Genomic DNA, 14,306 nt, shown 5'->3' with positions numbered 1-14,306 from the left:
AACAAAATTTGAGAGATTCTTAGATGAAATTAATTATTAGATTATATAATTAAATTGGTGATGGTTAGCACCGAACCTGTACTCTTTACAAGATTCAACATCCGTTGGTAGATGCTGACAAACTCATACAAACTTCTGTTTATCAAAATGCTCTGTAATTGACCGGCAAGTCAAACACTTGTGTCCGTTTCATTCTGGGTGGGGGAGTAATCAGACCTGAACAGACAGCAGCGGTCCGAAATTTTAGAATCGCTAAAGCAGTGCGCAGCGGATGACTGCCGCTGACCGTGATGTGTGTCTTCCAGCCAATGGTCAGTGGAATCCGTGGGGTCATTGGAGTGGCTGTTCCAAGTCCTGTGACGGCGGCTGGGAGAGGCGAGTGAGGACGTGTCAGGGAGCCGCGGTGACCGGGCAGCCCTGCGAAGGGACAGGCGAGGAAGTGAGAAGATGCAGCGAGCAGCGCTGTCCAGGTGAGAGTGAACTCAGATTCTCCCCCCTGGAAACGCTTTGGTACCTGGGGAAAAACAGCTTAGAAATGCTGTCATTGGTTAAAGGCAGTGTTTCCTCAATTGCACTATGGCCGACAGTAAGTGACAATTCACTTGCTTCCATAGGGCATGAGGTTTCCTCCATTTGTGTGTTATGGACTATGCCTTCCAGAGTCAGAGTTTTTTAAAGTATTTGCTGCAAAATGATACTGAAGAATGTGATAATACCAAAGTAGGCATACTGAACAATAACCTGGCTAGATACTTTAAAAACTAGTGTGGGGTACTGTTTTTTCGCTCTTTTAATGGAATATTTGGTTGCTGAGAACACAAAACAAGGTGCCTGAGAATATTTTAGTAGAAATATGAAGATTTAAATGTGAGATAGCTTAGCAAGAAAATAAAGAGGTGGGGTTGAAACTCAGAAATTTGTAAATTCCACTGTTAATGCATCTTGATGTGTGACCTTGGACACCCCCAATTCACTTGTTCTTGCCCATTTCCACCATAAAGGGAAATTCCTATGAAGAACTCATTTTAAAATAACAGCATAAAGTCTTAATTCATAGTGAAAGACTGGAAATACTGCGACATTAGATGATTTCACATAAAGGCCTAGAAAAGAAGGTCAGAAACTGCCCGGATTATAAATCATAGGTTTTAAGCAATCATGTCGAACAAAGACGCCTTCCTAAGTGTGTGGACTTTCCATAAAATACTAGTGACATCCTCAAGACTCAGTAAGTACGTGAAGATTCGGATTTTTGGATATCATAGGCAAAATTTTATAAACATGCTAGAAAAGCTGATAGAATGGAACTTTAAAATTTCCCAGCTGGGTATAAAGCCCAGATCTGAATTTAGAGAATTTGAAGACCCAGCTAGCGTCGTGCGGCTGCTGGAAACTCTCTGTGGGCGAGCTCGCTGACCTCTGGCTGTCGGGTCCTAGTGGAAATACTGACCGCACCTGACTGGGGTTCCTTTTCAGTTCAGAAAGCTATGGATTTCCGTCTCTATCTAACGTGACAACTTTGATTTAGAAAAGCCAAGGAATTCAAAGAGATATCCGGAGGTCCAAACTTCATATTTCTCCATAGGTAGACTTCTAAAGACTTTTCACAGTTCAACACTAATACTAAAATAAACTGAACTCTAAGGGTAACAATATAGCAATAGTTTTGTTTGTTTTTAGAGCTTAAAAAAGATCTAAAGTTAGTTGTTTTTAATTCTTAAGGCCGCGTGAACCCCGAATGGTAAGAAGTAACCCACATGTAGGATGCTGTTCAGAAGGAAGCTGGTACAGACCAGCGCTGTGAAATTTCTCCAGCACTGCATAAGAATTAAGACGCATGAAACAAAACTATTTATTTTGCCCGGGGATGATTTCTTGAAACACTAGGCATGATTAAATAAGTCCCTTCTAATATCTGAAGTTATCTAAACTAGGCTGAGCAGGCCAAGCAAGGTTCTTAACTGGTGTTTTAAAACTGTCTTTCGTCTGCATCTATGGAGGTAAGACGGTCCTGCTACAATCAGATTTATAAAGATTGCCACCTGCTGTTTGGAAAACATTTTACATCTCTGTTTACAAAAAAGATACAGCTTATCTGCTGGCTTTCATGATTTCAGGCATATTGAAAAATTACCATATAAGACTGTAAAAACTTTTGAGATTATATTCTATATATTTTGGATATTAATCTTAGTGTGTTGATTTTTCTCTTTTCGATAAGATGATCTGAAATCACCTCCAAGTATATAAATAACACTTTCTAATTAAAATGAAGTATTGAATCATTGTTGAATCATTGAATCATCAGCTGTTGTCAATAAACAATTTACAAATTAGTGCTTATGCAGGGATTAAGAAATAAATATGTGTGCCAAGCTTTTGAAAATATATCCTAATCTCTTACCTTTATGCAAATCACATTAGCCATCAAATATTATATGTGGCTATTAATTTCAACTATGTCTCTGCCTCTGCAGAGTATAGAATATTTTAATCAAAACAGAGGATGTTTTTAATATTTATCCTTTAACTTTTCAATGTGAAGTCATGTCATTCCCACATTATTTTATCATGGAAGCAGGATTTATAAATAACTCAGTTTTCCACAGTGGGTTTGACTTATGCATTGTTGTTCCAACTCTGCACAGTTGCTACTCTGTGGTCGAAATATATTCCTTTTACAATTAGCAGCATAGTGTTCCTAATTTCTGCCATTACATTACTCCAAATTTACACATTGACAATACAAATTGAGAAAACTTTCATATTATCTTAGCAGGTGCGAAGGCATTTTTCTCTTTTTGTCAGTGATAAAGCCTTAACAAATGCTTATTTTGAAACAGTATTTTTTTTTCTAGTTTTATTTTTAGTATCATTCATTCTTAATTTTTCTTCATCTTGCTGGAAACAACCAGTATTTATGTTTACACTCCACTTAATTTGGATACAAAACACATTAATCAGGTTTGCCAAGAGATCTGTTGTCAAGAAGAAGAAATATAATATATGCACATCTTTGTTGGGATAATTAATGGAAATAATGATTAATCATCTGGATTTAATCAAAAGCTGTTGTGACATCTACTAAAAATGGAAAATGAGAAATGGTTTCCCATCAAGATTAGGATATTCTTTTACTGGTAAATGGATCAAATGAAAGTATTAAAAATAACACTATTGACCAAAAATAAGATACTGCCCCTGCCTTTATAAGAAGAGAGAATTAGAGGGATGAAAAAAGCATATTATTTTTTAAAAATACTTCTCCTTGAGGAGTAGAGTAGCTACAGGGGAGATAAGTAAGTTGCCCAATTTGTAAACTGGTCATACTCACCAAGTAATAATTTCATTGACCTCAATCTCATTGTCCACACAGGCTTTGACGGTTAAAATAGTAGAGAGGTAATAGCTCCTCTAATTTTGTTACATTGCCACAATGTGAAAATGTACTATTTTTAATCCTTTGTTTGTTTGTTTGTTTTTCCCCAATATTGCCCTGGCTGATACCATTCAGAAAGCAGAGGTTATGGGTGGATGGACCTAAATTAGCCCAGAGTCCCTGCCCAGTTCTAGGATCCATTAACCTGTAGTCATTAGCTACTAAAGTGGGACCTGCCACTCACAGGTTGATGTGTGATGTATAACTTAATTTATACATAAAGTGTCCTTCTTGGAGTTGCCATTGCTTTTTCTGCCAATGGCGAGTGAAGCCCGCAGGTTGGAAGTGTTGAGAATAACTTGTGAAGTATGGTAGCCATCCCATAAATGTGCACAGAAACAGCACCCTGGACCAGAGATGGAGAGATGATTATCAGATCTAACTCTAAATATCCACACTGAAGGAGGTCAGCAGACATGTTGTCATCCCAAACTGGTCCTGGACGCTGCGATGAATTTGTGTTAGAGTTTGGTGCCCTGTGATCTGGTGACTGTCAGCCCTCACCCCTCACCAAGGAGAGCTGCCTTTCTGGGGTGACTCTTCGTCATCTCTGCCAGGCTGCTCCCCTTCCCCACTTCTACCCTTTTAAAAATACTCTGGACTGTGCCTGTCTTCAAAGTGCTGAGTTTGTCAAACATACACACACACACACACATACACACACACACACACACAAAGGGGACTCCCCGGGATTGCAGCTTCTCTGGAGTCTCATTTGGTTTTGCCCACAGAATCACTCAAAGAACTCGTTAAGACAGAGATTCTTGAGCCAACTCCCCCCCCACACACATACACTGCAAGATCCTGATTCAGGAGGTCTGGTCCCAGCCTGTGAATCTGCACTTCTCACAAGCTCCCAGGGGATGGCACGATGGTGCTGTGGATGCCCCCTTGGGTTGCACTGGCCTGGAGTCAAAATAAATTAATTAATTAAAAAGAATGGAAAACTCACCAGGAGTGGAAAACAGTCCTCCACCGCGGCGCCACTGCTGAAAGTTGAGATGATCTCCCAACAAAACTGCAGAATTTTGTTCGATTCATACTTCTTCATAAACAGCGAAGGGTGGTTTCTGGAAACCATTCACTAGCAGAAAACAGACAATGCGTTTCAAGTCTCCCTAACCAGCTCATGTTTCAACCGAAATAAGATCGCTTTACAGCCATCACTTACACAGGGCTGTCAACTAGTCGTGGACAAGGAAGAATGGTTTAGTCACTACCCAGATCTCAGTTGAACAGCCCCAGTGCTCCTGTCGGGTGGGGAGCAGGAGGAAGAGCTGGGGGTCATTGGAACCCGTTTGCTGTGAAGCTCTGCCCCCTCAGAACACAGATCTAATGTAGCAGGAGTGAATTTTCACTGTCCCCCAAAGCTATGAGCTACTCTAGGTGGATAATATTTGGGATGGGGGCATATCAGGGAGAAGAATGGGGTATAAGCTCTCATTAAAATGCTTTCCTCAGTTCCCATTTGGAGGAGTGTGTGTGTGTGTGTGTGTGTGTGAGAAACAATTCTGTCTCTGTTAGAGACAAGCTTAACGAGTAAAGAAGTCAGACTTCCAAATTTTGTGGACCACTGTATTTTAAGGCTAAACGTAATCCTTGGAAACCCAAATACAGAAGTGTAAAATTTATATTTTTTTCTAAAGTGAAAAAAAAAACCCCTACTACTCTCTATGGAAATTTTCCCATCCAAGTTGGCACCTTTTTTATCTTTTTCATTCAAAACCACAAGGTGAATCACTAACAGTACTTTTTTAAAAAAAAGCTCCGATTCCATCAGATTTCTGTCCTTTTTGCAATCAGATGTTACCTGTGTACCCTCTAAGGAGTTATATTATGGCCTGTTCGGTTTCAAAAGGTTAAAGCAAGTGTTTTCACTGACGACCTGGGGACATGGCAAGTAATGTCACACCCAGGTGACCACACCAGCCATTCATCTGAAACCAGCCAGCGAGGCCGGGGTGGCAGTCGGTGGCACTAGGCACTGACTTCTTTATCTTCGGTGCCTTATTTGTTTTTGCTGAGTCATCTCAGATACACTCCAAACGGTAGGGCAATAAGCTAGAACTTGAGAACACCCCAGAGGGAGCGATGTCCCACTGTGCTTTTTCAATGTCTAAACCATCATCCGATCTTCTTGAAAAGCTGGGGTTTCCCTCCCTGGTCTGGTCTGCAGTTCGGCAACAGATCAGCTCAACGGGAGCGGGAGAATTAGAGAAGAACCACTGGGGTCTGAAACAAGCCATGCATATGCCAGATAGTACCACCTGTCTGCTATTCAAACCTGTTGCTATGGAAACAATTACTCTCAGACTTTGCCTTATCAGATTACTCATCAGATGAGACTCTGAGAAACTCTCACAGATTCTGCCAGAGCATAAACTTGAAAATCAATTTTTGTAAACTTAGATGTCGCTACCTTGGCCAGTTTAGAAAATATTTGGCAACATGCTGATCATTGGCAAATTGAAATCGAAAATTTAAGAAGCACTCTAAATTTTTTTTATTTTTAATACACTGCTAGATTTGAATTCTTAGGGTTTTTTTCCTTCTTTTTTTTAATTGAAGTATCGTCAGTTTACAGGGTTGTGTTCATTTCAGGTGTACAGCATAGTGATTCAGTTATACATTTATATTTATTCCTTTTCATATACTTTCTCATTATAGGTTATTACAAGATACTGAATATACTTCTCTGTGCTACACAGTAGGACCTTGCTGTTTATCTATTTCATATATAGTAGCTTGTATTTGCAAGTCTTGAACTTCCACTTTATTCATCTCCCACTGTCTCTTTACCCCGGGGAAGCATACGTTTGCTTTTTATGTCTGTGAGTCTCTTTCTGTTTTGCAGGTAAGTTCATGTGTGTCTTTTCCCCCTAGAGTCCATGTATAAGTGATATCACATAGTATTTTTCTTTCTCTTTATGGCTTACATCACTTAGTATGACAATCTCCATGTCCATCCATGTTACTGCAAATGGCATTATTTTATTCTTTCTTATGGCTGAGTAGTATTCCATTGTATAAATATACCACAACTTCTTGATCCAGTCATCTGTCAATGGATGTTTAGGTTGTTTCCATGCCTTGGCTATTGTAAATAGTGCTGCTGTGAACATTGGGGTGCAGGTGTCTTTTCAAATTTGAGTTCCCTCCAGATACATGCTCAGGAGTGGGTGTGCTGGATCATATGGTAAGTCTACTTTTAGTTTTTTGAGGAATCTCTATACTGTTTTTCATAGTGGCTGCACCCAACTGCATTCCCACCAACTGTGTAGGAGGGTTCCCTTTTCTCCACACCCTCTCCAGCATTTAACATTTGTGGACTTTTTAATGATGACCATTCTGACCAGTGAGAGGTGACTGACTTCCAGAATTAGAAAACAATTTTTGCAAAACACATAAATACTTATTCTACCTCTGCAACAAATGTTTAGAGATGGTGTAACATTCTCTGCATATGAGCTAAGAGAGCTGTTTGATTGACTTCGGTCCACCACCTCCTCACTGAGCGATTTCTCTCTGCCGTGTTTTCCCCACGTTTACAGTGATAATAATTGCACCCACTTTAAAGGTTGTAATGACAGTTATTTGAATTAAAACATTTAATGTGCTGAGAAGAGTGCCTAGTTCAGAGTGATGTGTAAAATATGCTTTCACCTTGAGGCTGATCACAGTCATTCTCTACGTAAGGAAGGCTAGTAAGAAACACATTTGATAAACACCCCTCTTTTTCCCTCAGACCTTAGCAGCACCGTGAATTCTTCACGTGTGTAGGTTCCACTGCTGAAATGAGAACTATAAGCAGTGTGAACAGAGAGGTTGGATCCATCTCATTCTCCTCTGTGCCCCCTCCAGAGTAGAGGATTCCCAAAACTTAAGAATTAATGAATTACCAGCAAGTGAATTCTGAAGTGTGGGGTCAGGCAGAGTGGATTTTTTTTCTAATTTTTTTCCATTCTGCACGCAGCTCTGTAGTTTAGAATCAATTTCTCTTTAATGCTGAAATTCTCGCATAAGTGGTGAAAACTAATTTTCCACATCAAATTGATTTAAGCCCTGTATAATTTCTGCTATTTTTAAGAGACAGAAAATCAGTTTGAAGAGACAGATTAACAGCTAATCACTAGGTAATTGCTACCTTGTTTTAAGGGAGTGTGCTAACTACATACTTGTGACTTCAAGTACAGTTGTGTCTTTGCAGATGGGTTTTTCCATCTTTACACTAGGACAGCAAAGTGTGGGGTCCTTAAGCTGATGAACAGAGTCTCCATTCCATTTGGCTGAGGCATAAAGAAGCAAGGACTTCAGATTGATACATAATAATCTTTTTTTTTAATGTTGAGCACGGAGGGATGGCCTGAGCTAATTATATTTTCTAATTTACAAAATTCACACAGGAAGGATTAAACAGAAAAAAAGTGAACACACATCTCTATCTATAGCTTTTGTTTCTTTCCGGAGATTGGGGTAAATGCACCAACCAGCTTTTTACATCAGGATGTGCTCACATTACCTCCCACTTGAAACTATTTTTAGCATTTTCTCTCCCAAGTCTACCCTCCTCATGTGCCGTACGTAACTCAGGGTAGAGCAAACCAGACGTTCTTCCTGGAAACCTGAGTTTCATCTCTTATTTCTCTCTTCTCACCTCCTACACCAGCTGGAGTTGAGCCCACCTCTCCACTTAAATAGAGTTGGAATCTGCCCACTTCCGGTGATGTCACAACCCTTCTTCTTCAGTTACACCCTTTAGATAGGGTGACACAGGCCTCCTGACTTCAGTGTCGCTTTCCTTCAACCCATTCTCCAAACTGTAGGCACAACATTCAGATCATTATAACACATTTCCCTCATACTTAATTTTTTTTATTAAAGTCTAGTCATTTTACAATGTTGTGTCGGTTTCCAGTGTGCAGCATAATGTTGCAGTCATAACACATACATACATATATCCCTTTTCATATTCTTTTTCATTATAGCTTACTGCAAGATATTGAATATAGTTCCCTGTGCTCTACAGAAGAAACTTGTTGTTTATCTATTTTTTATATAGTAGTTAGTATCCGCAAATCTCGATCTCCCAATTTATTCCTTGGCACCCCCTTTCCCCACCAGTAACCATAAGTTTGTACACTATGTCTGTGAGTTTGTTTCTGTTTTGTAGATAAGTTCATTTGTAGGGCTATCATTAAAAAGTCCACAAACAATAAATGCTGGAGAGTCTGTGGAGAAAAGGGAACCCTCCTATTCTGTTGGTGGGAATACAGTTTGGTGCAGCTACTATGGAAAACAGTATGGAGATTCCTCAAAAGACTAAAAATAGACTTACATATGATCCAGCAATCCCACTCCTAGGCTTATATCCAGAAGAAACTCTAATTTGAAAAGATACGTTCACCCCAATGTTCATAGCAGCCCTATTTACAATAGCCAGGACATAGAAACAAGATGGCTGTTTGATAAAGTAGAGGTATATTTATACAATGGAATACCAGTCAGCCACAAAAAAATAAAATAATGCCATCAGCAGCAACATGGATGGACCTGGAGATCATCATTCTTACTGAAGTAAGTCAGAGAAAGAAAAACACCACTTGACCATATGATATCATTTATATGTGGAATCTTAAAAAAAAAAAAAGACTCACACCCTTAAATTCAACCTCCTAGTTTAGCTCATCATTTTCACCCCTTCCTCCTCCTGCAGTTACCCACTTTTACTCATCTGCAGATTTTCCTAGCCCTTCTGAAATGTTCCTAATTTCTTGGATGCACCAGGTTTTCCTTGCCCCCAAGTCTTGCCACATGTGGTCCCCGAGGCACGCTTTCTCATCCTTTTTAACTAATGCCTACTGGTCCTTCACTCCTCAACTTGGACATCCTCCTGGAAGTCCTCCACTGATGGGCTCTCCCCTAAAGTTCTCCTGGAGCAGCTGGGACTTCTCAGGTCATAGTGGAAACCCTACTGTGTTATAATTTCTCTACTTACTGTGTCTCTCACCTTCTTGGAAGCTGAGAGGCCCTGACTCTTCTTGTTCATTCTTTTTATGCACAGGATTTAACAAGGTGACTGGAACATGCGGGTGTTCAGTAAATATGTGTAGAATGAGTAAGTTACATTCGTTCCACTGAGGAGGCCCCAGAAAGTGTCTCACAACGGGCCTCCATAAGCCTCAGGTGGACAAAAATAAATTGTTATTTTAATATTTAGGCTGTTTTGCTTTTGGGATGGGCCTAAAGAGACCTATTTTCTGAACCAAAGTTTTTAAAGATAGAATCTTCAAAGATGTCAAATCACCTTTGATGAAATATTCAAAGCAGCTGTGGGATTTGACATGACTTCTAAAAAGCTGAAAACCCTGGACCCATTTGCAGCTTTGAATCTCTGATTCCCCTGTCATCTCTCTTTCCGATGATTTGTGTCCTGAGTTTTGGTCTCCAAGAAGCACAGAGAACCCAAAGCTTCGTGAATTTACAGTGGAGAAACCAAAGTTTGCTGATTTTCAAAAAATCGCTGATTATTTTTTGGTCGGGAAGTGCACCATAGTGATTGTCACTAGGTAAATGGGAATTGATGCTTGAGCAGTGTGATTGGAAGAACTATTTAATCAGCTTTTTTCTTAACCAGTTAGGATGGATGCAGATCACATCACAGGATTCTGAAGAGGGCCCTCTGGACTCTTACCAAGTCAGGCCCAGCCCTACAAGGTCAAGTTTTGTAAATACTTGGTACCATGGAAACCCATTTTGGCTAATTGAGTTTTTTTAATTTTTATTCCCATTTTTTTAAAAATTGAAGTATAGTTGATTTACAGTGTTGTATTAGCTTCTGGTGTACAGCATAGTGATTCAGTTATACATATATCATTTTGGCTAATTTTTAAGAAAAGTATAGGAGCCAAGCGCTCTCTTATTGGTCCTAAGTGAACATACTACCTACTGCAGGCCTATTTCATACACACACACACACACACACACACACACGAGTTCTCAGTAGTTTGCTGAATCAGCCTCGTTCTCTGTCCCCTTAAGAACTGGAGCAATGGGAAAATAGATCTTTTGAACGTATTTGGTAATTACTAGTTAACGGTATATGTGTGTCTGCAGGTGTCCACCATCATTTGCTAGACCTGAAAACGCTCTGTGCTCTGAGTGGAAAAAAAAAAACAGAAAAATCCCCGTCTTCATGGTGCTTACATTTTACCAGGAGGAGGCAAAAAGTAAAAACTAAGCAGACTAGAGAACCGTGTAGAAGTTATAAGGTGACGGGTGTTTTGGAGAGTAGTCAGGCAGGGGAGGGGAGGGAGTGTGGAAGGCAGACAGGACGCCTCTGAGAAGGTGAGATCCTAGTAGAGCTTGAAGGCAGCGAACATCAGCCTTGGGAGAGGGGTGCAGAGGCAGCCCGAGCAGGAGGAGCAGGTGCACAGGCTCAGGGGTGGGGCCCTCTTGTAGTACCGGAGAAGCCTCTAGGGGGCAGTGTAGCAGAGGGGCCGGTGGGAGCAGAGAGGGTGGGAGTGACGCCGCATCCAGATGGAGGGGCCCTGTAACTGATGGTCTTTTAATCGCTCAATGTTGTACTTACACGAAGAGAAGAATCTTTTCCCCAAGTAGTGTACCTTTAAAAAATCGAGCAGTGACCTGTATCTGAGGGCTGCCAGTTACTCCTTCTGTCCTCTTGATTTGAGCTTCGTTTAAGTGTCAGCGGTGAGCCCCGCAAGCGTTTCCCCCTCCTGGCCCACCTGTGCCATCTAGTGGTGAACGCCTGCAATTACCAGGTTTTTTGACCATGAGATGGAAGAGGGAAAGGCTTGGGGAGCAGAGCCCATCTGAAACCACACGGGGAGATGAAGACATCCCCGGTGCGAATTGCTTCTTCATTGGCTATGTCAAGACTGCATCAGGGAAAATACAAAACAAAACAAAACAAAACAAAACCCTGAAAGCTATAGCAACAAATTTCATGAAATGCATTTCAAATTTCATCAGTGGAAACTGAAGAAAATTTGTGTTTGAGGGCGGGGAGGAATAAATTAGGGGCCGGGGATTAACAGACACGTTGCTCTATATAAAACAGATAAACAACAAGGACAGACTGTAGAGCATAGGGAACTATATTCAATAACCTGTAATAGCTTATAATGGAAAAGAATCTGAAAAGAAAAATAAAATATGTCTGTATCTGTATAACTGAATCACTTTGCTGTACACTTGAAACTTACATTATAAATCAACTACCCTTCAATAAAAAATATTTTTAAAAAAGAGTTTGAAAACATTAAAGTAAGAGTGAAGTGAAAGATTAACATGAAGCGTCAATGAGGACAACACTGAACAGAAGTTGGGCATATAGATTAAAAAGAATAATCAAGCATCATAGTAGAATTAGATTAGTTACTGTTATATCTTTATTAAAAATAGACTAATTTATACAAGACTCAACTATGTCATAAAGTAGGCATAATGTATTTTGTGAGTTTCAACATGTTATACTTTTCCTTTTCATATTCTGCAGTTGTTTTTGGTTGACATTTACAGAAACACGATTATCATCTATTACAGTGTCGTCCCATGTGGTAGCTATTAAAATTCAAATTTACACACAGGCCTGCAGCCCAGCAGGGACTTCCTCACCATGGCCTGCTCCCTGGGCTCTGCATCCGCCCTTCACGAAGCGGGCGACGGCGCAGTGGGTGAAGTAGCCAGTCTGCTAATTCTCTGGCCAGTGAGGGAGTGGCTGCTGCAGCTCTGAATTTTTTTCTCTGCTGTTTCTGTTCTTGCGATATAGGGTGAGAGAGTCCAGGACCTTATCCTCGCTGGAGTTGGACCATTTGTGGGAGATGGGTCTTATTTTCTATTTTATTATTTTCTGTTTTTGATTTATGATGGTTCCTCTGCAATTCATCACTGCTACTCCCGCGCCAGACTCAGTGGCACATTCAGCAATCTGGTCCCAGGATGGGGCTTTGCCAAACCTCAGCCCTCCAGCCCCTGTAACAGTCCAGCTATGCAGGCGGTGGGTAAGGGTGGGGGATGGAAGGGTCCAGAACAGCTCCCGAAGGGGGAAGGGTGCAGCACCCTGGCAAGGCTACTCCTCCCCACCCGGTCCTCTATTCCTACCCTTAGTTTCTCCTCTGGACCCACCATGTAACAAAAATAATATATATTTGGAATCTGAAAACAGCAACAACAACAACTCAATTCACCTCTCTCTACCTGTTTCCCCATTTGATAAATGGGGCTAATATCTCTACCTTATAAAGTTGTTGGGGAAAATTAAATGAGGCTATTCAAGGAAAACTGTTAATATTATTACTGTTATTAATAGCTTGGAAATTATCTAAGGAAAGCATTTAACGTAAGGCAAAAGTAAAGTGCGGGTGATTCTGCGAAGGACGCACGGAATGAGATGGAGAAAGAGTGGTCCGAGTGCCTGGTGGGGGTCCTGAGAGAAAACAGCTTTCTGAGACCCTCAGGAATGTGTTTTCAAGGAGAAGGGAGAAGTCAATGTGGAATGTGTCACAGGAAAGGTCCAGTGCGTGATGATCGAAGGGGACGCATCGGAGTTGACGTTAGAAGGTCATTGGTGGCGTGAGAAGGAGACATTTATGGAAACAGGACCGATGAAGGTTGGATCACCTGCTAAACCACCCACCATGGGTTGGAAACATGTGCCTTGGAGTTTTAATGAGAACCTAGATTAAATATATGTATCATCTCAGCGTGAGGGAAATTATCTTGAACAATTCAAGGGAACAAGGAGGCGATGCAGGAATCAGGATTCTAGAATCTGGTCGTGCTGACACCTCCACCTGCCTCATCACCTTAGACAAGCCCCTTCTTCTGGGACCCTCCTCTGTAAAGAGGAAGGAGGTGGCATAGGTGATCTTCAATGTCACTCTCCTTTCTAAATGCCCCACGAGTTTAAACCATCCGTCTTATCTCAGGTAATTATAAAGTAAATATTACTTCAAGATAGTAATGCCTCAAACTGCACTGTTTACCTGCTCACAATTGTAATGTATCGTAATGAGTTCATAAATTCCAAAATCGAATTAGCTTAGCATTGATTAAATCATCTATTGTCCCCCAAAGAGGGCAGTTCTCCCCAGATAGCACACTCACAGATGTATTAGGTACTTACTATTTTTAGGTCCTTATTTATTTACTAAGTATTTATATAACCATGTATTCATTCACTTACTCATTCAACTTTGAACATCTTCGGTGTGCAAACCACACCATTAAGTGAAAGATGCAGAGATAAGAGGACCCAAGATCTCAGTCAAGTTGTGAAGACAAATATCTGAACATATCTGCATGGCAGTGCCGTGTGGGTGTGTCTGGAGGAGGGACCGGTGTGTTCTTTCTGGGAGCAAGATGTCAGCTTTCTTACTACACAGACAGACCTGGGAGAAGGTATGGCTCAGTGGTAGCGTGCCTGCTTAGCATGCATGAGGTCCTGGGTTCGATCCCCAGTACCTCCATTAAAAGACCTCATTACCTTCCCTCTCCGAAAAAAAAAAAAAAAAAAAAGAAGAATCCTATATAAATAGATGTTATTCTTTCACAAATTCCTTGGATTTTCATTAAGACATTTCTAGAATGCATCTGCTTTTCTTGAAATTCCCTTTAACTCTCTTGCCTCAATGATAAAATTGAGCTTTCAAAGTAAATAAGGCCAAAAGATAAAAGCTGTTTATTTGTATATGCTGTAGGATGACTGACATCATTGCTTTTATAGGAAGAAAGAAATAAAAAAGTTGTACATCTTTGCCCTTTATGTTTATTTACTCTTGGCACCTACAGTTAATAATTCTAAGATGGCTTTCCATTTACTAGAAATCATTTTATTGTATCACAT

General features: G+C 40.5%; 1 protein-coding gene across 1 annotated transcript in view; it reads left to right on the top strand.

The window, feature by feature from the left end:
* The window catches only part of ADGRB3 (adhesion G protein-coupled receptor B3), a 684,888-nt gene that overhangs the window by 291,916 nt on the left and 378,666 nt on the right, over positions 1 to 14,306 (top strand). The window contains exon 8 of the mRNA XM_072965499.1: positions 306 to 470. Within this exon, the coding sequence (XP_072821600.1) occupies positions 306 to 470 (165 nt within the window). The remainder of the gene's footprint in view (positions 1 to 305; positions 471 to 14,306) is intronic.

This window comes from Vicugna pacos, chromosome 8 (assembly GCF_048564905.1).
Source record: "Vicugna pacos chromosome 8, VicPac4, whole genome shotgun sequence".
Lineage (NCBI taxonomy): Eukaryota > Metazoa > Chordata > Mammalia > Artiodactyla > Camelidae > Vicugna > Vicugna pacos.
Note: the sequence above shows the minus strand (reverse complement) of the source record. Positions and strands in the feature narration are given on the sequence as shown.